Source organism: Trametes versicolor, assembly GCF_000271585.1.
Source record: "Trametes versicolor FP-101664 SS1 unplaced genomic scaffold TRAVEscaffold_6, whole genome shotgun sequence".
Lineage (NCBI taxonomy): Eukaryota > Fungi > Basidiomycota > Agaricomycetes > Polyporales > Polyporaceae > Trametes > Trametes versicolor.
In genome coordinates this window covers 2,196,864-2,218,366 of record NW_007360326.1, presented here as the reverse complement: position 1 = coordinate 2,218,366, position 21,503 = coordinate 2,196,864, and the positions used below count along the sequence as shown (strand labels likewise).

Genomic DNA, 21,503 nt, shown 5'->3' with positions numbered 1-21,503 from the left:
TATACCGGGAGGGACGCCTCACTGGCATCATCATCTTCACCTCTCCTGCACCCACCCACTGTTCGGCTTCTAGCTCGATCTTCCGATACACACAACATGGAACATACTCGTAAGTGTTGCTATATACTATGACTAGACAGCTTTTTTGACGATTGTGTGCCCTGTAATAGCGACGAATGATTTCTTCGAATTTCCTGTCAAATGCGACGGGTGGTATGAAGATCAAGTGGCCTGCCGCCGAATGAACGGAGATCGTGTCCATTTACCGGCAAGCGACATCCAGAAACTTATGCCGATCTTACGCGAACCCTACGCCCTGGACGCAAATATGAAGTTTGCAGACTCAGCGAGCCAGCTCCAACGTGTGCTCGAACAGCAGCTGCCGTCTCTCCAGCACCTCCGCATCGAGACACTTATAGGCTTTTCGGAAGACCACGACGTTCGCCTGGACTATCCGTTCACGTTCAACCTACGTGGCGCGGCGCTCCCGGGACTGTATACCCTGGTGGTAGTGGACACTCTCGTTTACTTCGACCTCCCGTTGTGCCGCAATCTACGGTTTCTCCACCTCGAACACAGGCAGGACGATTCGCCCTAAATGATCTTTCCCGACTTTTTCACTATCCTGCGCAACTGCACAGTGCTTGAATGCCTATGGGAGGACCGCTACATCACATGTTCATACCCAGGGGAGACGGTCGCGCCGCCCGTGCTGTCTCTAATGAACCACCGGCAACTCCAGGAGCTCCGGTTCCGCGAGCACCCATCCGTCATGCACAGGATCCTCTCCAGCCTCGTCATCCCGGAGCACGTCAGCGTCGTTGCTGCGGGGGCCACCCACAACAGACTCCCCGGCGGCGTCATTTTGGAAATGCTTCCCGACGACAGGGCCAAGCTACCAATCCTGCGATGCGCCACTTACGTTGGTGTGACCCACTCCGTCAAGAACGAGTGCCGCGTCTATGGAGGCACGAGCGGTCTTAATGGGAGTGAGTTTCGCCTCGAGGTCGGTCCCATCCACGCCTACACCATGACACTTGGTAACGTTGGCGAGAGGAAGCCCGACGGCGTACTCATCGACACCATGGTCCAGCAGGCAGTAAGTACCTATCTTCCACGGCTCTCCCGTGAAGACGTTCACCATCAGCGGAAGCCTGGCGCAGACGATGGGTTCGACGTGGCTCATCGCGTTCAGTCTCTTCCCGACGTCGAAAGCCTGACGATCCAGGAAATCCGGGACAAACCTGAAGATTATATCCATGACCTGTGCGTCGCGCTGACATCGCCGGCTCGGACGGCTAGCCGGCGCCAGGAATTGGTCTTCCCGCGCCTGCTCGACTTTACATTCCAGGCCGCGGTCCACGAGTCGGAGATGCTGCATGGGCTCTGCAACTGCTTTGCGATGCGTGCACAGAACGGCGCGCAAATGCTCCGCAAGATGAAATTCATCCTCACCTCCGAGACGAAATGGAGTGAGGCTGCGATGCAGAGTACTCGATGCGTGTTGGTTTATTTTGCCAAAGACGTTGATCTGACGGTCAACGGAGTCGGCCCCAGGCCCTTGCCTGGCAATGTGAGTGGATCTGGGAGCAATGGGCATTGATGGAAATCTGTCAGTCTAAGAACACGATAATATACTCTGGATATGCCGGCGATCTTGTGCTTGCTTTATGTATCTTAGAACGAACAATGTGTCCTGTACAATATAATACTATATCCTATGCTATGCCATGTCGGCGGCGGCCGCAGAACGAATCTCGGAGATCTCAGCGCTGGTATGGATCGGAGCGCACCGAGCGGCCGATCGATTGCATCTCGATTGCCCCGCGTTACGTTCCTGTTGCCTTCGTCGGGTGCGAATTTGAAGGCCCCGACTGGAGCGGTCCACAATGTCAATGCTCATGATCAGCAGCCTGGTCAGGTGTGCACCTCGCGGCCGCCCACGTCGACTAGCTATCAACGTGCGTACATATGTTGTAACACATCGGCCACGAGCTTGGTAATGCAGGTTGTGGGATCACTGTGGAAATAGACCGTGCACAGTGAGGGTCCACCCAATCGGACCGTATACGAGATGGATTAGATAGCATGTTACGATCAGCACCCTCGAGCTCGCTGTAACTAAGTTACCGCTTGAAAAGTGACGAGAAACTGCTGACACGATAAGCAAGCTTACCAAGCCTGGTTCGGTCCATCCATGGCAGCCTGGCAATATTGTTCCATCCTAGGCAAGTGAGAAGCGTGAAGGACAGCGGCCGCAGCGAGTAGGCGCGATTGTATAGCGAAGTGCGGCGGCGGTTGCAGACGGTTCGCGTACCTTCGATGGGCGCGATGCTATCCTCGGACCTGTCTGCAGCAGGGCGATCGATAAAAGCAAGGACATCTGTGAGGTAGCTCCAGCCAGCAGCACTCACCTCTCACTCGACACCCCACACCTCCTTCACCTCACCCACACAATCCACGATGGTCCTCACGCTCCACGGCAACATCCACTCGACGTGCACGAGCCGCGTGCGCACGGTGCTCGAGGAGCTGAACGTCCCGTACGAGTTCGTCGGGATCGACTTCGCGAAGGGCGAGCACAAGGCGCCCGCGTTCGTCGCGGTGCAGCCGTTCGGGCAGGTGCCCTACCTCGACGACGACGGCTTCAAGGTGTACGAGAGCCGCGCGATCGCGCGCTACATCGCGATCAAGTTCGGCGGCGTCGGGAAGCTCATCCCCGCGCAGTCAGATGCGCAGAAGACCGCGCTGTTCGAGCAGGCGGCGAGCATCGAGACGGCCAACTTTGACCCGTCGGCGTCGGGCCTCGCGTTCGAGAACATCTTCAAGGTGTACGTGGTGTCCCGCTCAAATTCCATGGGCGATTTGATGCTGATCGCGATGGTGGCGTGCGCAGGATGCACGGCGGCAAGACCGACCCCGCGACCGTGGAGCGCCTCAAGAGCACTCTTGAGGCGAAGCTCGCCGCGTACGATGTCATCCTCGGCAAGACGAAGTTCCTTGCTGGCGATGTAAGTCATCGAGACGTACAAGATACACTCACCGGGTGCTGATTTGTAATGACAGGAGGTCACCCTCGCGGACCTATTCCACCTCCCCTACGGCGCGCTGCTCGAGAAGCAGGGCATCGACTTCCTCGTCTCCGGCAAGTTCCCGAACGTGACTCGGTAAGCAAAAATGTGTGCCATCGTACATGCTGAGCATATCTGACGTGGTACTCACATCAGCTGGTGGACGGAGATCTCTTCTCGCCCGGCGTGGAAGAAGGTCATCACCCCGGCGTAAACGACGAGGCTGACAGCTTAAGTAGTCTCAGGGGCACTGTGTACTTGTAGTTCACTTCAATGAAACGAAGATTTCGCATGCATACCTTAGCATGAGCAATGTGAATACCACTTCGCATACTGGTGGTTGGACGCTGGAGGTGCATGGTCGGTAGCGGCGTGGCGGTGATCCTGACATATCACTCGGCAAATGCCGCCCCAGTCCTTGGCAGCCTCTCTCTTGTTCCAATTCGGCGACCTGCAGTGGCACTCATTTACGGACTGTAATTGTACGAATCTATAAGCACCGGGAGTTACTGGCAGAACTAACGACGCAAAAAAAAATCAGGAACCTGTTTACAGAGTCGAGATGACGATCGACTTCGTGCCATATGTATAGCAGAAACCACCAATCAACTCCGTCCCGCACGCCGCGAGCTCGTTGCAGTTCCCGTTGCACCCCTTCTTGTCACAGTACCCGACGTTCTTCGTCGCGGCCATGCATTCGGTGTGTGGGGTGTCGACGCACTCCGCGCCGCCGTTGTATACCGTGCACTCGCCGAGGCAGAGGGGCCCGAGGCGCGTGCTACAGTAGACGACCATCGTGCTTTGCGCAGAAAGTCGCGCGAACGGGTTGAGGGTCGGAGGGGGGCCGACGTAGGTGATAGTGGCGTTGGTTGTTGCGAGCCAGTTGAAGAGCTGGGCTTCGCTCATGATTGGGCCTGTGGCCTGGGGAAGTTGAGTATGATTCGGATCGCGTCGGGCTACTGAAAATGGCCGTGCTCACATCGTCCTGCGAATTTGCGACGTTAGGGCCAGGCTAGGTCAAAAAAATGAATACATCGAGACTAAATGTGGATCATATTGCACTCACAGAAGCAGACAGAGTGTTGGCTATACAAACCAGCGCTGCTACAGCGCAGCAGAGGGCACAGATACGCATGATCGGGGCTACGAGATGGCCTTAGGCACTGCGCGCGACGTGGCGCTCCTAGTCCTTTATAGGCGTTTCGTGTGACGCGGCGACCGACGGCGGGACTTCTCCTCGCACGATGGCCTGTATTAGGAAGGTCCATTTCGAACTTCCGCCGGGTCACTATCGGGCTGTCGACATCGACGACCGCGAACGGCAGTTTTAGAGCTAAGTATGCAGCTGCGTCCCTTCCACCAGCCCTGTACCTGGATATCGGCAGTGTGGTTTCCGCTTGTATGCCTCGATCGAAGAAGCGGGACTATTGCGGCGCATGCGCGCGCCGTTACCACTAGGCGTGTTCCGCGGACGTCACTCGAACGTGTATCCAAAGAGGGCTCCAGGGACACCGAAAGGAATCCCAGCTTCGCGAAAAAAGAAAGAAGAGAAGAGTCGGGGGTAGTCTTGCAGCCCTGTAGCCTCAGAGAAAGACGTAACGTCTCCAGATAAAATGATGAGTTGGGTAGCGGAGACTGACAGTTGACTGGCAGATAGACGGCAGGCAAGACTGATCGCGGCAGTGAGCCGGAGTCGCGCATAGCCTCGGATTGACCGTGCTCCTTCCTGAAGTTGGAGGTAGAGGTGTGTCGTGTGGGTACAGGGGCGCCAAATTCAAGAGGACGGCGGGCGGGGACCCAGGCACGGCGCATGAGGAACTGCCAGTGTAGGATTGGTTGCACTCGAGGTGCTTACAGGGAGTCTGTTTCGGCGACACCTTTTGCGATAGCATGGGAGAAGATGCAACCTGTTTTCGCTATATTGACCGTTGATCATAAAAAAAGTTACCAAACAGCGGCTACCACACCCTCACCTGTCCTCACCTGTGCGTCTTGTTGCGAACCCGTCCAACGCTTTGTGACCGAGAACGATGAGACCGGCCACCATATTCACGACTATCATCGTCTCTGACGCGGTGGTGGTTGCCAGTTATATCCCTAGCGAAAGTAAAGAGGTCAGCGCGGCCACGTCTCATGATAGCTAGCCCTGACTCACTATTCATGTCGCAGACATTAATCTTTGGTATCAACGAGGCCTAGTTGTTCCACTATGTCTCTGTTATGCGCGCCCCACATGCCTTACAAAACGACCACGAACAGAGCAACCCTCTCGCGAGTTGGAACGACGAGAGGGTTGAAACGAGAACTTTGATGATGAAAGAAAAACCGATCGGCGACCTCTTCAAATCACGTTGTCTCGCTTGCCTCCAACAACGATGAGCAGAGTAATCCGCTTGGCGGGTTGAAACGTTAACAATTGAGGGTGCGTCTGCTGCAAGCGTGAAAAACGTGGGCACAAGGGCATTTCGGACTAGGTGCGCCGGGACTCACTCACGATGTGATATGTTTTCTTCAATGGAGGATCTTCCGTGTATATGCAACCTTGTGTGTCGCTCAAAAAAATCATGCGTTGCACCGAGCATGGTGGCAGGAAGGAAGAGTGTACGCAGGACCGCCGGCGCCTACAAGTCGACTCGCGGAATATAGACGCCCGTGTTCACGCTCGCGTGGCGCTTCCCATGCCACCGTCCAAACCTCGATGTCTTCAATTCTTGCTTCTCACCCTCACCCAGCTTTGCTCAAAGCTCGACAACGACATATGGAAAATAAGACTTAAGCAGACCACTGAACCTGTGTACTTATGAAGCATCTTGCCGCCAAGGTGATTCCACACACTGGTGAAGTATGCCACGTCCGACAAGAGAGTAGCCTCTACTCAATGTAAGTACCTGCCCTCTGCCACAAGAATGTAATTGTCAATTATGATTCGCTTAATCTACGGAATATAGCGGCTTTGTAGGTTGTGGTTTGCGCCAACCCGTCAGGTCTACTTGAATGCCTCCCGGCGGAACTGCTGCACACGATTAAATACTAGCTTCGCATCCATAGCTGCCCTGACGAAAGGTGGCGTTCACGCCCAAATATAAGTGGCAAGACGAAGCGCAGGTAGTAGTCTGACAACGAAGAGATATTGAAATGGTTTTGGCTGTACAGCCCAAAGGGACGCGCGGAAGAGCAGAAGAGCAGGTCTAGAAACGGTACGCGGGGCTACGTGTATGCGTGAGGTATGTAAGTGTTCCAATTCGGCGTCCGCCGAGATATTATCCCCTTTATATCCACTCCAGCCTCATGACGCTAATCCCGGTGCAGGCTAGGCTAGTTAAATGTATGTGGTCGCTATAACACATGCGTGAGTGCCATCACGCCCCATGTAAACCTCCCAGATACTCACCCGTGCCGGTTCAGAGTGGCGAGACAACGATAGACTTCGTCTCCGGCGTGAAGCAGAACCCATCGAGGAGATGCGTCCCGCACAGCGAGAGCGAACTGCACGTGCCGTCGCACTCGCTCTTGGTGCAGAACCCGACATCCTTGTTCGCCGCGAGGCACTGCGTGTCCGGGTCCGAAGGGATACACGCCGCGCCGCCGTTGTACACGGTGCACACGCCCGTGCAGAGATCCCCCGAGCGCTTTGTGCAGTAGGTTACGATCGTGTTTTGGGCCGCGCGCGCGATGAGTGGGTTGAAGGTGGGCCGTGGGCCGACAAAAGTGAGCTCGGCGTCGGTTGTGGCGAGCCAATGCTCGAGCTGTGCGTCAGTCATGAGGAAACCTGCGGGTTCCTACGCGATGGTGAGTCCGCGTGCCTTTGGGTATGGTTTTGGTGTGAGAGTACGTACCTCAGAGCTGACTGAGGAAGGTCGACTGCAGGCCGCACTGACCAAAACAACAATCGCGAAGAAGAATGAAGTAAGGAACTGCATGACGGCGAGATGCTGAATGGCGCTGACTTGGTGAGTGCTGGTGCCCCTTACTACGCGCGCCATTCCTCTTTATACGCATCACTCGCGTACGTTACAGTCACTCCCGACCTGTCTGTCCTTCGGCTTGCCTTCATTTGCACGCTTCCTCTGAAATCTTCCAGCGGAGTCCGTTGGTAGCGACAGGACAGGTACTACTCTGTCTAGCCCCCTGCGTCCCAGACGGGTGTCTTCGCGGGCCTAGCCTAGCATGAAACCAGGTTGGCAAGGGACAGGAATGCATAACGGCCATCGCGCAGGCGTAAGTCCGATGTACTGAAGCAACAGGCCCGTCTCCCGATGAATGTCACCTCACAGCAGCCGGCTGTCTTTCTGACAGACCGAGGTACACAGCCCGGAGCAGTGAATGGCCAGCAAGGTACAGCAGCCCTTCCAGTCGACCTGCGAAGACAGCATTTGTCGGAGAATACAAGCTTCAAGCTTCGTTTGCCCCTGCCGGGGTGGGAAGCAGGCCTCGATCTCATGCAAGACCTCAGCAGCACCGCCGGATCGAAGAAACAGTGAGAAGATCCTCGGTGCGGCGCGCGGAGTGATACAACGGTATTACTAGACAGCTTGTACATCCGAATCGGAGCTTACGAGGCTGCCGAGAGAGGCGCGCCGGTGAGTGCCTAATGCCCCCGGTGCCAGGCGGTTCTGACCGATAGGCCCGCCGCCACAGCTAAGCTAAACATAGAGTGCGCAAAGACTATTCTATCCTTATATTCTAATGGGCAGGTATTCTGAGGTTAGTTCCACAGACGTGCCGGCGCATCAACACGTTGACAGCCGTTCATTGGACAAATACACGCATTACCACTCCAAAACGTGAAACCGACACGGGGTGCGTTCGCTCCCTTTCATGCCGTGCGGGCTCATGACCTTCATTAACGACGCGCCCATGGGTCCTATGCATTCACGGGAACAGGCACTGTTGTGTGCAACCCACGCGAATCGCGGCAGGCGTGTGCTTTCGTATCCGGTCATACCAAACGGCGACAGGACGGACGAAGAGCGCGCTCGAGGTCGTTCAGGTCCAGGGCAGCAGCCGTCTACGGCTGCTGGCCGTCGCGGCACTCAGACCCCGAAACACCGACGCAACCGCAGGACACGACAGTGCAGCGGTGGGCCCATGTCAGCGCAGCATGAGCATAGCGCTGGAGAGGGACGAGTATAAGAGGTGAGCAAATGCATCGTCAAACGGCAGTGAACAATCCTCACTAACCGACCTTGCGAAGATCTCCCCGCCACAACTCCTCTCAGCAAACATGCAGTTCTCCGCTGTCTTCCTCGCCATCGCCGCCCTGGCCTCTGTTGCCATCGCCACCCCCGCCGGTGTGAGTCGCGCCGGTCTCAAGCATACTCACAGCGTGCTCACATCTCCCCTCAGGTCGTCGCCAACACCCAGGGTGTCGCAAGCTCCATCGTCAGCGACGCCGAGATGGCGAACTTCCTCGCCACGACCGACGCCGAGCTCACCTTCATCGGCGAGCCGTTCAACCCGCTCGCCAAGCGCGCCGCGCAGGACACCACCGTGACGTTCTGCACCAAGCGCGTCGGGAACATCTGCGGCGGGACCTGCACGGTCTACAACGGCGGCGCGACGTGCCTCGACGCGGCCGGCACGGTCTGCATGTCCGCCACGAAGGACGTCGGTTTCTGCGACGAGACCGGCTGCGACGGGAACTGCAACGCGATGTCGGAGTGCGGCACCCAGATGGGCAACGGCTTCTGCTTCGTCCCCAACACCCAGTCCATCCTTGTGTCGTCCCTCTAGGGTGACATCGGGTAAGTATTATCAGATTTATACTGAAGGTCAGTTGAACTCACCATGTTTCAGGCTCAGTCACCGACTGTGACTATACCCTTCGGGGAACAGGCTTTGCGGAACCGGTACCGGACTTCATTCGAGTGTATACAGGGTTTTAAGGATGTAGATTGGGTTCATCGTTGTGTTTTAGGGAAGATAAATGCAGCCTATACCGACTGTCACTTTGTGGTCTGTGCGATCGGCATGAGGAAGTCATCGTCGAGAACTTGGTTGTGTGTATATGGTGCTTCACTGGAAGCAATTCACAGTAACAGTAAAGCCGCGTACATTGTTGCAGTGTACAAGCTCAATCTGCGATTTTCTGCTAGGCGAAACCCAATAACTAAGCATTACCAGAGTGTTTGATAGATAGTTCCCCTACGCTGCGCCGGGCAGCCCGATATCAACAGAAGCTACTTGAATACGCCGCAAAACAGCAGCCGCATACTTCGCTATTGCGAACTGAGAATTCACGCGTTGACCATATTCGGAGGACGTGGTAAGTTTCTCTCATGCACGCGTGGATGCGGCCTCGAAGAAGCAAGTGCCAGCGCTCTCAAAAGAGAGCTCTCAATCCCCGATTACGGGCGGCGAGGTCTGAATGAAGGCGTGAATACAGGTTCGTCTTTGACAGCCTGTCAGCGAGGCGTAGCAGCGCATCTGCTTCATGTGCTCCGCAAGGGGCACAAGCCTTGCTTTCGTGAGGTCTAGAGGTCGCCGAAGTCCAGATGCGAGGCACTCTGGATTGTAAAGTTCAGCGCCGAAGACGGAGGTTCGGGACAGACGACGTGAGCTGTCGACAAAGCGAAGATGAGTAGAAAGCTCCCGGCTGCTTGTTTGGCAGAACGCGGCGGGGCCGCATTCAGTTGCATTCGGCGAGGAGAAGATCTCTTGCAAACTTCGGCAGGTGGAGCGGAAACCTATGTAAGGCAGCTAGGATGGTTCCCGACATTGTTATAGTCTTGTGGGACCGCAAGCAGACCCAGGATGCGGGGATTCACTATGAGAGAAGCCGCCGACTCTGAGGCGGTTCCGGAAGCATATTCATGAAAAAAGTGGAGCAGCGAGGGATGTTCCGTGCTTCTCCATCTGCAGATTAACTTAGTACGTTCCTCACATGGTCACAAGATCTTCGAAATGGGCGCACCATAGCATAGGCCGTGTTCGGGTCAGCAAGAGACCTGCGGCAGACGCGGAGATGTCGTACTCCGGTATTAGACAATGTTCTGTTGGGTGCACTCACCGGTGAAGCTGCCCTGGCCCAGGCATACCTCAATGAGGCCCAAGGCGAAACCGGCCACCGGTAGCAGTTCTTCGAGCGAGCATCCTGGCGTCGACCCGAAGTGCACAACAGACGAAACTCTACCGCATGGCACGAACAAGAGCCCGGGTCAGGGCACCTACACCGTCGAACCGCCGAGTCGTCGGACGTTGCTGTCGACCTGCCAAAGGCGCGGGAGCGGACGTCTGCAGCATAGTGCAATTCCAAATGCACGTATCGCATACGAGATGCGGCCCTGAGAATGGTGCGTATAAAGAGGTGAGATTGTGGGCAGAGAGACGGCAGTGAACAGATCCTCACAACACCCACTCGTCACCCAAAGTCACCTCTCCAACCTCTCTAAAGTTCCACCATGCAATTCTCTACCCTCTTCGTCACCATCGCGGTCCTCGCTGTCACTGCCATCGCGAGCCCTGTTGCAGTGAGTCAAGTCGCTCGCTTGCCTTTATTTCATCACTCACAAACATGCGCCGTACTCGCAGTCCGCCGCCGACATCCAGACGTCGACCTCCATCGTCTCTGAGGCCGAGATGGCGCACTTCCTCGCCACCACCGACGCCGAGCTCACCTTCATCGGCGAGCCCATCAACCCGCTCGCCAAGCGCGCCGCGCAGACGACCACGGTCACCTTCTGCACCAAGCGCGTCGGGAACATCTGCGGCGGGACTTGCACCGTCTACACTGGGGGGGCGACGTGCCTCGACGCCGCGAGCACCGTGTGCATGTCCGCCACGAAGGACGTCGGCTTCTGCGACGAGACCGGGTGTAACGGCAACTGTAACGCTATGTCCACGTGCGGTACCCCGATGGGCAGTGGGTTCTGCTTCACGCCGAACACCCAGTCTATCCTCGTTTCTTCTCTGTAAGCTCAACTGGGTGAGTGTCCTATTTGAGCTAAAATGTGTACGGCATAACTCACGATATTCACAGGAAAGGTGGCCCGATGAAACCGATTGGCTTGGTTGTTTTCCTTTTCTTGGGTATCAATGGGAGGGCGTCATGGTCGCATGTATTGGGTATAGACGGGTTTATATAAGGCAAAAACGTTTTGCTCTGACATCCCTGACCTGTCGGTCTTACGTCTGAAGAATCCTAGCAAAAGTGAGAGATATATCAGTTGAATTCAAGTTCCGAGTCACCACGTAGACTGGACCTCCCCGCACCCTCACGACGACACCCCTATCATGCTCCCAATTTTGATCCAAATCGTGACGTGCTTGACGGGGGCTGCAGCAATATGATGGATCAACATGAGGGGGAGAAACAAAGCGACATTCTACCAAACGCGCCCCTTAGGCGCCCAGCTGCTCCGCTGAATCACGTGATGGTGTTGTTTATTGCTATGGGCGTCTTCAATTGTTTTGCCGGTTGCAGCCACACCTGCTCTTGCGTTCTGCCTCGATCGCTGCCTGTGGCTCGGATGATCTGCTTGGCTTGTACTTGCTTGTATTAATCGCTGACTCTTATATGCTTTGCTAAATTGACTTGCTCTCTGTCGCGCTTTCTGTACTTTGGATGGGCCCCGCAGTAAAATCTAGGCGCGATACCGCCCCTGACTCCGACAACCACAAACATGCACAGGTATGCAACCTCTTCACATTCACATATGACTTCATTTTACTAATTCCGAATGGTCATAGATGATGCGGCTTCGCGAGGAGCTGGAAACGTGCGCCATGAAGATCGCACAGCTCCAAGCGCGCCTCATTGCAACGCTAGACGAACTCGACACCCAGCGCGATGCACATTTACGCGAGATAAACGCGGAGCGTAACGCGAAAGAGAAGCTTAGCCGAAAGCTGGACGGATACCTGGATGAGGTCACGCGCGCGGAGAGGGAGCGGGACGACATGCGCGAGCTCGTCTCCATACTCGTCGAGAAAGGTGTGTGTCTGTACCCTTCGGCGGCTTATGGAGGACGGGCCCGAATTACAACTTTCTCAGCACTCATGTCCTTATCCCCGGCTGGTCCACAGTGGAAAGTTGCAACAACCTATCTGTATGGCCATGCGGGCGGATAAATCTACCACATCCAGTTAGCTCCCTCGCAGCGGCGCGCACACAGAACCCTGCTGCAGAGGACTACGACGCAGTCCACGCTGCGGTCGTCGACCTGTTACGCAAACGGCTCGTTGAGGAGCAAGGGGCTCATGCTCGCACGAAGCAGCAGACAGATGCTGAGATCCTTCGGCTTAGGGCAATGATAGCTCGAAGAGATGCAGAACTGGAGGCCTGCGCAACGCACGACGCACACCATGTGCTTCTCTCTTCTTCGGCACCGAATGACACTTTGCCCTCCCGGGTGTGCACGCGGCCGAACTGCGTCAACGGACGGGCAGCCCATGCCAGTGGTTCAGGGCTGTCGTGCCATCACCATGCGGCAGTCTTGGGTGGCGAAACTGCGGAAGCGGACAATATCCTAGCCCGAGCAACGTCACGTAACCGCGTGCTTGAGCGGGAAGTAGAGATACTCAGACAGAGTGTACGTCCAACAGCACGTCACCGGCATTTTTGCTTACCGTCTCCCCAGGTACACCAGGTACAGCATTCACAGTCTTCGGACGCGAAAAGGCGGCATGCCCAAGGCCGTCACCAACACGCTCCTGAGAAGCCCCTCGTTTCCGTCCAAGTCCAAACCGCCGACCCGGTCCTTGGCAGCGAGGCTCAATACACGCTTCCGCCAAGCCCGGGTCTTCTCCCGCATACGATGTCGCGTTCCCCGTCCCCATACGCTCTGGGTTCACGGCATCCCCTTACTCCAGCTCCGGCACCCTTGCCGTCGCAAGCTACTCCGTTCGTTCAAGAACGAGGGGTTCCTACTCCAGGAGCTAGTATCAAACATCTCATGAGAGACATTGATGTCCTTGCTTTGAATATCGACGACTTCGTGGTAGAGCGGGCCGCGGTCAAGGCCATGCTTGCGCGCGAGCTGCCCAAGGTCCGTTCGGTGTTCCTGGCCGCATGTACTGTATTGACGTTGACACCCACAGACGCTTTCGACCCCGTCGCACACCCCAAGCGAGAGCGTACCAGCCCTTAACCCCGTTTCACACGTCGCAGACGAATGTGCCAGGTGCGCCATCTATCTTTCCCAATTTGCAGGAGGCTCATAACTGATGTCACGGTCAAACCCGTCAGAGAGCGACAGGAGCTGCGCGAGCAGGTCGATGCTATATCGCGCGAGCGCGCGCGCCGGGAGCACGAGCTCCAGACCGAAATAGCGTCCCTCCGGAAAGCCCTCGACGACCTCCGCCACGATCAGACTGCGCGTCCGCCACCACCACAACAACACTCCAGTCAGCCCCAAGCGGAGAGCGTGCTGCTTGAGGGCCTGCTCAAGGCGCCATCAGCCCTATCACCCCGCGTCTCCCCCACGCTCGTCCCGGACGACGCGCGCGCGCTCCAGCTGGACAAGGCGCAGGCCGATGGGCAGCGCGCCCATGAATCTCACTGGGACGACGAAGACCGTCAGCGCATCAACGAGCCCGAGCTATCCAGGGAGGCACCTGAGTTCGGCGAGCAGTCCATTGAGTTCGGCGAGCAGTCCATTGAGTTCGGCGAGCAGTCCATTGAGTTCGGCGAGCAGTCCATGGAAATCGCGACCCCTCTGCAAACGAACACCATCCTCTCGCTTCGCGAGGACGACTGGCCGATACCCCCGAGTGACTTCCCGGTGCGCGCGTCCGCCGACGCCGACGTCGACCCAGCAGGAATCCCACTTCCCACGTCCCCGGATATCGAGGGCGACCCGGCACCGCCGCCCCGCGCGCCCTCGCCGCTGTTGGCCTTTGCCTCATCTCCGCCGCCCCCGTCCTCGCCCTCGCCTCCTCCGCTCTATATCGCTGCCCCACACGTACCTTTGGACCTCCTCGCGCGCATCGAGAGCGCGGCGCAGGAGCGCGTCGCGTCCATCGAGCGCGAGATCGCCGCGACCCATCGCGAGCTCGAGGACCGGGAGGCGGCGCTCGCGAGCGTCCGCGCGCGCCTGCCTCCTGAGTAGACAGACGCCCGCGCGTCGGGACGCTGACGCCGTCGCTGTCGTTTTGCAGGAATGTGCAGATGCACTTCCCGCCTGGGACACGGTGCTCGCTGTGCGCCCAGGACATACTATTCAAGCGACGCGTCCATCCCCGCGCGCTACCTCTTGCCGCTATGACATACCGCCGCCATGACATACCGCCGCGGCCTCGCACGACACCTTGGACAACCCCAGTGACTCAGCTGTCCTCGGCGGCACTCCGCCCGACCTGCTTGCTCATCGCCGCACGTCATCTCTTCGGTTGCCCGTCCGAGGGGGGCACGGCGCGTCGAAAAGAGGGTCGTGCTGCGAGCGCACAGCTTGTGGGCAGGACGCCAATACGCCCGGGGGCTGTCCTCGCCCGCCGCTGCCCGTGCTGTGTCTTCTGATGGCGCTGAGGGAGCCTGGGACGCGCGCGGGGCGCGGTGCTCATCGTCAAGGGTCCTTCTACGGGGACGCTCCGCCGACTGGGTGGCGCCGCAGGCGCCATCGAGTCGGGCTCGGACAATGTTGGTTACTTACTAAATTACTTATGGGCGGATCAGCCCTCATTATTTCTCTCGCGCTCCCATGGGCACTGTTGTACGCATCGATCTCGCGACGGTCATATTTGGGTAGAGTTCGACATCTATAGCGCGCCGCCAGGCCTGTACATTGCTTCTTATTAATCACGCCTCGCAGAACGCTTTCGGACTGCTGTTTTCCTCTCGCGCTGTCTCGGCCGTGCTCGTCCGCCGTGTTCTGTACGATCATTTCTATCTGCCGTCCGCATCATTATCAGCAATGCTATGTGTCTGCTCTGCTCTTCGCCGCATCCCTCTTGGGGGCTTCCCCGTCAGCCTGCATCAGTGCCGAAGCCGAAGCCGGCGGGGGCGCGACGCGGGAAAGGGAAACAGACTGGTGCTGTGTGGCGCGCATGGCTGGCACATCACTTCCAAGCACCAGTCGCGCGATAATAGAAAGCGAGCTGTACGCGTGGGAGGGGCATGGCATGATAGATGGACGTCGACGGCCGCGGAGGGATGCAAGATTTCATTCTGAGCCAGCATGACGGCGGATCTGTCCAAGGGCAAAATGCAAGTCCGCGAAGTGACGATCATAGTTAGGAAGGACAAGTTCAACGTGATGCTAGCGCGACCCGGAGCGGCCGACGTGAACGACCACTGACGGCGGGATTGCATTGACTGGAGCCTGAGCCCTGGGGATCTCGGCAGCCCAGCATCGCGGACATTGGGGGCTCCCGCCGATGCCGCTTAGGGTGCCGCCGCACCCGCGAACGATCCACCAGCTGCCCGCCAATCTGTCAGTGCCAATCCGTGCCGCTTGGAGAAGGACGGGCCCCGTACCACAGCAGCTCATCCCCGCGATGGCGGAACGTAGGTGACGTTGAGGCCCCGCGTGTTCGCCCAGGGTCGGTGCGCGCTTGGCGCAGGCGAACAGACCACCTCCGCCGGGGGCGCGGGCACGCGCACGTACTCGGGCTCCGCCTCCTTCGCTTTCGCGATCTTCTCGGTGGACGCGGTCCTGGAGACGGCTGGGGGCGTGTACGACGACACTTTGACCTTGCGCGTCTTCGAGTCGAGCGAGAGTACCTTGTGCGTCTGGTTCACCGGGTGGATGCCCTGCGGGTCGGGGCCGGGGGTTCCAGCACGCGAGGCTGCCGCGGAGAGCGTCGGGAACGCTCCTTCTGCGCTGCGGGCTTGCTGGATCGCACGTTGCCGCTCTTCCTCCTCCTTCGCAAGCGTCTCTGTGATCCGGGTCTCCAGCGATTCCACGAGACTGTCCTTGGCGGCCTGTGTGAGGAGCGCGCCACCACAGTGCGGGCAAGCGAAGTTCGGGAGGTTTAGCTCGCAGAGGATCAAGCCGCATGCGCGGCAGATGGGGGTGAATGGTGACAGCGCGTGCATTCTAGCTATAGACGTTTCGAACGGCGGGAAGTGACGGGCCCAATGTGAGTAGAGAGGTTCTGAGGAGGGGAGGTGTGGTTGCCGCGACGAACCTTGGCAGAAGCAGCCGCCTTTGGGGTCTTTGTCGAGCCCCGAGGACTTGCGGAGATCGTCGCGCTGCTTCTCGAGCTTGCGGACCTCCTTGCTCTTCGGTGGTGCGGTCTCAGCCTTCTGTTTCCCTTTCGCCTTGGACGCACTCGGGGCGGCCTGCGGTTGAACTTTGGGCGGGATTCTGTCCGATGGCAGGGAAGAGGAACCCTTCTTCACCCAAGCGGTGCGGTTCATTCTCAGTCTAGAATACGATTTTATACTCGCACAACGCCCTTCCCAGAGCGCAACTGGAGCTTTACCTGGTTGTACGAGGTGTGCGATGTGTTTGGGTGGACGGTGATGGTGGTACGTGCGTACGGGGGAGAACGTGCCCGATTAGGCGATTGCGATCACAGTGATCGGAGACATCGGAGCGATCGCCCGTGTTGCCCGCGGCGTCAACAACTCATTCCACACATCCCGCAGCCATGGCTGTGCACCACAACGTTCTACAATCTCACCCGCTCCAAGTTTCTGTGGATGGGAGGAATGGAGGGCCGCGCGATGGCAGAGCAGCGTGATAAGCGACGTACGTGCGGTAGGATCGTCCATGCTGATGATAGCCCGACGCACTCGCTGTCAGCCAGTCCGGCCGCTCGGGAAGTGGCGGGGCACCGGGGCGATGAACAATAACGTCAGTTTTCCAAGTACGTACCCACGGGGACACTTAGCTTCCCAGTCGTCTCTGCATACGCCCGGGACGAAGCTGCCATACTGGCAGCGAAATCGTGCCGTCAATGATAGCTGTACCACCGCAACACGGCCATGTTCATTCATTCCATGTGGCCCCGCGTACGTACTTTCCACAGAACATCAGCTGTGGCATCACGTTTACCACACGCCATCATGAGACCGAATACAGGGACGTGCGTTCCAGAATCCACGCACACACAGGCGGAGTTGCATCCGGATATTCGAAATCACGCACAAGGTGGCTTCTAGCTCCTGCGCGGACTGGTTCCGTCGTGCGGATGGGCACTGGGAGTAACGACGATACCGCTCCCGCTGACCGCAGGCTACTCGTATTCCGGTGATGCCACTCCTCGCCCTGAGGTGCGTCCGTCGCCGCGAAAGGCTAAATGATGCATCCCCTGATACTCAGACTCTCCCGCCGCCAGAAACACCCGCAAAAGGCCTGCGTTTCGCACCCAGAAACCATATTTATTCTGCCCAACGTCCGACTCTGTCGACTCCGTTCCGCTGCCGGAGCCTGAAGCTGGCGGCCGTCCGGGCGCCGTCGTCTCCTTGGGTTCTATCAACCGCCCCCGCTTCTCCCGACTTCGTCGGCGGAAACATCAGCACTGATAGGTCAGGGTCGCAAGCCCTTTACGGACCACGCGGCGCGGGCGCGGGCGCGCTATCCCCCTCCGCCTGTGCGCCTGCGAGCCCCCTGACCCGCCGCGGGCCCAAGGCGTTCGGGTCGCTAGCGTGCATGCGCCACGCCCTGGTCCGTTGGCGAAATTTGCCTTCCTTTTCCCGCCCGATCATCCGTTAGTGCGGACCGTGCAGCGTGAGACGCTCCGTCACCGCGCGGAGGTTGAGAGTGGCGAAATAAGGTTTGGGCCTGAACTTCACGGAATGTGCCGTTACAATTCAGCAAACATTACCTCCATGGCCGAGTACTAGCGCGTGGACCCCTCCCCGACGCTGGGTGGACAGAAGCGCACCAGTCGAGCGCAAGGCTGCTGCACGGAACGTTCAAACCTGCGAGCTCTGGCGCCCGCTAGTGCTTCTGTGACGCGCCCATATAAACCTTCCATGCGCGTCTGCGCCTAGGCCTCGTTATATGTGGAAGAATCATCGGTCAGAAGCGCGCGATATGAAAGGGCGATGTGCGGGGAATGAATGAAAAACAGAAAACCGTGCAGGCCACGGACCCAGGCTCCAAGGACGTCGTGGTGCGTGGCCCTGAAACCGCCATGAGGTCACTGATGCGGCAGCTTTAGACGTTCGCGCAGAAAATTTTATGTGGGTGACTCAGAGGGGACCCTGCGTGAGGCTGCTGCGAGACGCTCGACCGCGCTTGCAGAAGGACGGAAGGGGAACGAAAAGCACTCGTGTTGCGCACTGGGAACTGCGAAGTGCTGGCGACGGGTGAGCGAGGCTCAGCGAGGTTAAGGCGGATGCCTGACTGACTTCTCTCCGCGCCCACAGTCGGAGGGCAGGACGGCGTCCGGCAAATCAACGACCTCCCGGTGATGCGCGCCGGCGTAGCAGGATTGCGCCAAGCGGTCGTCGAGCGAGGCCGGTCGGTGCTTCCCCGAGCACCAACTAATGCCGTCTGTAATGACCGAGGCTGAATAAACTGGTCCGCCGTGCCTTTCAGGCTTATAGAGCACTCACCTCGCCCGCGTCGTGCTCGCGGCTCACCGACCTCGCATGTCCCCTTCTACCATCTCGGAGAGACCGCAGCGCGCTGATTCGTCGCTCGAGGCGGAGACGGTTGCAGAAGGACCTGATGCATCATCCGCCCCACCTGCGACGAGCCGTACGACGCATGGCGCAGCCTCCAGGTACCGACCGCCTATGCCAACGCGTCCGTGGTCAACGTAGCTCTCGCGCTCATCACAACGTGCACCCGCTCACCAGTTCGTCCCCATCGCCATGACATCAAAGCGTAGCAAGAGGGTGCCCGACACTGGCGGCGTTGATACAAGGACCGTGGTCGTCGGACTCGCCATGCCGTGGTAGCCCGCAGCGTGGAGCCATAGCGTAGACGGTGAGTCGGTGGTGACTGGACGACCTGCGCTCTCAGGAACGTAGGATGAAGTTTCTGCGCGGCGGCCTCGGGTCCGAGCTGGCGCTGGTGGCGTCCCGAAGATGCATGCGGGAGGGTATAACGTGTGGGCGATTGGGTGGATGGGTGGATGGGTAGATTTATTTGCCAGGTGCGTGAGGAGCGTATCGAGCTGCTATGTGTGCGGCCAATATACTGACGAGCGGGTGTAAGATTAGGGGAGGAATAGAGAAATATTGTGTCCGATGCTCACCTAGTCCAAAGTACCCGGAAAGCTCTCGTGTGGTTCGTGGGGGTGGTGAGTACATGAGTACGGCATTGTGCCTATATCCGAGTTGTCGACGTAGAGACGTGTGCCCAAGACGGTCCTGGGAGGTGGGAGGTAATGGGGGACAGTGACTAGATGGGTACGTGGCCCTTCCTCCGGAGCAGTCTCCGACAAGACGTGTCTCACCAGACACTGCAGGGTCTCCTCCAGACCACTTCCTCTATCTGCGCGTACGTACGCACACTGCGACCATCTCACGGCAGACGCCACACCCAGCCAAAAACCCACCTCCTGCGCCGACGGCAGCCGCCACAACGCCCGCGGCCGCTTCCAAACTCTACACAGAAAATCAATCATCTTACGACCTGCCGCCCTGGCTCCCTCACAATGAACGGCCCCTCTGGTGCTCGCCGCCGCGGACGTCCATCCCGAGCAGCGAAGAAGTTGGGGGCGCCTCGCGGTGGACCGTGGACGGGAGAAGCAGAAGGGGGTCGTGACAGGTTGGCAGGACTGAGCGCCCACCCGCTAGCCGACGTCGAGTTAGCCCTGCGGCCGGCCCCACCCCTTTGTGGGACGTTGTGGGCGACTCGCGTCCCCCTTCGACCTTCTCAGCGCTCCGCCGACGCACCACCCCATGACCGGGTGACCCCCGTACACCTGCCGCATGTTTTCCCGCCGCGTATCCGCATGTGCACTGTTCTCCCGCTTCGGGGACCCTTAGAGTCCGGCACGCGGTGCGCGAGCAGTCTGCCATCGCCACGGCACGCCCTGCGAGTCTCGTAATTCTCCTGATGGCGCGCCCTGGAAATTCCAGCATGTGGTGCGAGGCCCCACGGTGCCTCAGTCCCCTCCTCGAAACGGCCGCACGGCACTCCCATGAAAATCCACAATTAATGGGGCATGCGATCGCCCCGCGGGCCGACCGTTCTCCCGGTGCACGACCCGCAAGACGCAGGCGGCGTTTCACCGTGACAATCTGTGAGAGCGCGTCCGAAGAGCCGCTATCGCAGGAAGCCTCGGGGGCGAGCGCAGGCGTCCGCGTCGCCCTCTGCATTCCAGAAGAGGCTCTGGGCTAGCCACAGCCTGGAATATTAATGGCGTGCCGCATGGGGTGGCGAGACGGCAAGGGTCCACCGGGAATTGCTCCTTGGGTTTGTCAGGCCGCAGCCAGCGTGATGAGCTCGACCCGAAACGCACCTCTTTTGGGGCGAGAGAAGGAGGGGGAGTGAATTGGTAGAACACCGAACGGGGCCCGGCGCACGCTGGGACGAGCCTGCGCGCGGGGCGAGAACCGTCGGCACGTCCACAGAGTTCAGGTTGTGAGCTAACGGAATCCGGCCGTTAGGGGCGTCTGGGACAGGCTCCGCGTCTGGTTTTTCGAGCATCGAGCGGAAGTGTCCACGAGTCTCTCGCACCAGAAAATAAAATTGAACCGTAGCATAAACCAAGAATGAGCACAAAATAAGGCCTGGCATGATGAGGCTGCAGAGCCGCCGAGGCTCGCGCGGTAGTTCCCGCACGAGCCCAGCCGACCTGAGGGCCAAACGCACCTCGCCTGCGAATCACGCGCGACGGCGCTGCCGTGAGCACCCCACCGGCGGCGTGGGCCGCACCACCCGCTGCGCCGTCCACACAAGAGCCCATGACGCGGAGGAATCCACGACGGGGCGCATCGGTTCGTCTTCGAGTCATCCACATCCACAGAGATGCGATGGAGATGCGATGGAACGCGCGAAGATCTGTTCATCTGGTCGACGCGCCTCGCGCGTTCCCAAACATTGTCAGTGTGAGGGGCGCACCGCTGATATTTGCCACATATACTGCCCAATCGAGCTCGCGGGCGCGTCGGCGCGTCCCGACGCGGACGTCGTCGATAGCGACACCGGCGAAGCCGTGCTCGGCGGCTGATACCGATGTCCCCATCGCGCCGTCGTGACAATGAGCAGATGCAGAAGCACCACAGCCCGTTCCGCCCCCCATCGCAAGCTACACAATAACGGCCTGCTCCCAATTTACCTCCAGTAGCTTCTGAATCTTCGCCGGTCGGAGTACTGCACGTCGGCGAGTGACGCCGTCGGACCACAGAAGGCCAGCATGACGGCCCGCGGACGTGCAGCGACTTGGAGTCGGCGGGCGGCATGCGGTGGCGCACCGTCAGCTTCGTGGCGCACTCGCCAAGCAATTTCGCCCATATACGATCGCATTTGACGCGGACACGGCCGGCTCCCGGGCCTCCGCCTCCTCGCCCGAGCAGTGGCATACACGTACGCGTGCCCCGTGGCTGGAGGAGTCACCGTACGTGCCGCCGACCGAAGCAGCGCGACG

At 58.8% G+C, this 21,503-nt stretch overlaps 7 protein-coding genes across 7 annotated transcripts; 4 read left to right on the top strand and 3 right to left on the bottom strand.

The window, feature by feature from the left end:
- Window positions 1-96: 96 nt before the first annotated feature.
- TRAVEDRAFT_20720 (uncharacterized protein) lies at window positions 97-1,603 on the top strand (the record flags this gene model as incomplete). The annotated part of the gene is made up of 4 exons (XM_008039935.1): window positions 97-109; window positions 171-508; window positions 662-1,099; window positions 1,148-1,603. The coding sequence occupies 4 exons, from the start codon at window positions 97-99 to the stop codon at window positions 1,601-1,603; spliced, it is 1,245 nt and encodes a 414-aa protein (XP_008038126.1).
- Window positions 1,604-2,403: 800 nt separating this feature from the next.
- On the top strand, window positions 2,404-3,370 carry TRAVEDRAFT_168632 (glutathione S-transferase). Its single transcript, XM_008040754.1, has 4 exons — window positions 2,404-2,831; window positions 2,897-3,011; window positions 3,067-3,167; window positions 3,228-3,370. The coding sequence occupies exons 1-4, from the start codon at window positions 2,464-2,466 to the stop codon at window positions 3,283-3,285; spliced, it is 642 nt and encodes a 213-aa protein (XP_008038945.1). The 5' UTR covers window positions 2,404-2,463; the 3' UTR covers window positions 3,286-3,370.
- Window positions 3,371-3,620: 250 nt separating this feature from the next.
- TRAVEDRAFT_47973 (uncharacterized protein) lies at window positions 3,621-4,206 on the bottom strand (the record flags this gene model as incomplete). The annotated part of the gene is made up of 3 exons (XM_008040217.1): window positions 3,621-3,992; window positions 4,051-4,083; window positions 4,138-4,206. The coding sequence occupies 3 exons, from the start codon at window positions 4,204-4,206 to the stop codon at window positions 3,621-3,623; spliced, it is 474 nt and encodes a 157-aa protein (XP_008038408.1).
- Window positions 4,207-6,472: 2,266 nt separating this feature from the next.
- Window positions 6,473-6,991, bottom strand: TRAVEDRAFT_47972 (uncharacterized protein; the record flags this gene model as incomplete). The annotated part of the gene is made up of 2 exons (XM_008040216.1): window positions 6,473-6,850; window positions 6,908-6,991. 2 exons carry the CDS (start codon window positions 6,989-6,991, stop codon window positions 6,473-6,475), a joined length of 462 nt encoding a protein of 153 aa, XP_008038407.1.
- Window positions 6,992-8,295: 1,304 nt separating this feature from the next.
- On the top strand, window positions 8,296-8,804 carry TRAVEDRAFT_47971 (uncharacterized protein; the record flags this gene model as incomplete). The annotated part of the gene is made up of 2 exons (XM_008040215.1): window positions 8,296-8,364; window positions 8,418-8,804. The coding sequence occupies 2 exons, from the start codon at window positions 8,296-8,298 to the stop codon at window positions 8,802-8,804; spliced, it is 456 nt and encodes a 151-aa protein (XP_008038406.1).
- A 1,667-nt stretch (window positions 8,805-10,471) lies between these two features.
- Window positions 10,472-14,892, top strand: TRAVEDRAFT_65071 (uncharacterized protein; the record flags this gene model as incomplete). The annotated part of the gene is made up of 8 exons (XM_008040753.1): window positions 10,472-10,540; window positions 11,208-11,220; window positions 11,648-11,700; window positions 11,760-12,003; window positions 12,096-12,601; window positions 12,650-13,057; window positions 13,110-13,192; window positions 13,222-14,892. The coding sequence occupies 8 exons, from the start codon at window positions 10,472-10,474 to the stop codon at window positions 14,117-14,119; spliced, it is 2,274 nt and encodes a 757-aa protein (XP_008038944.1). The 3' UTR covers window positions 14,120-14,892.
- Window positions 14,893-15,119: 227 nt separating this feature from the next.
- Window positions 15,120-16,368, bottom strand: TRAVEDRAFT_58921 (uncharacterized protein; the record flags this gene model as incomplete). Its single annotated transcript, XM_008040752.1, has 3 exons — window positions 15,120-15,425; window positions 15,484-16,049; window positions 16,137-16,368. The coding sequence occupies 2 exons, from the start codon at window positions 16,366-16,368 to the stop codon at window positions 15,493-15,495; spliced, it is 789 nt and encodes a 262-aa protein (XP_008038943.1). The 3' UTR covers window positions 15,120-15,425; window positions 15,484-15,492.
- Window positions 16,369-21,503: the final 5,135 nt, after the last annotated feature.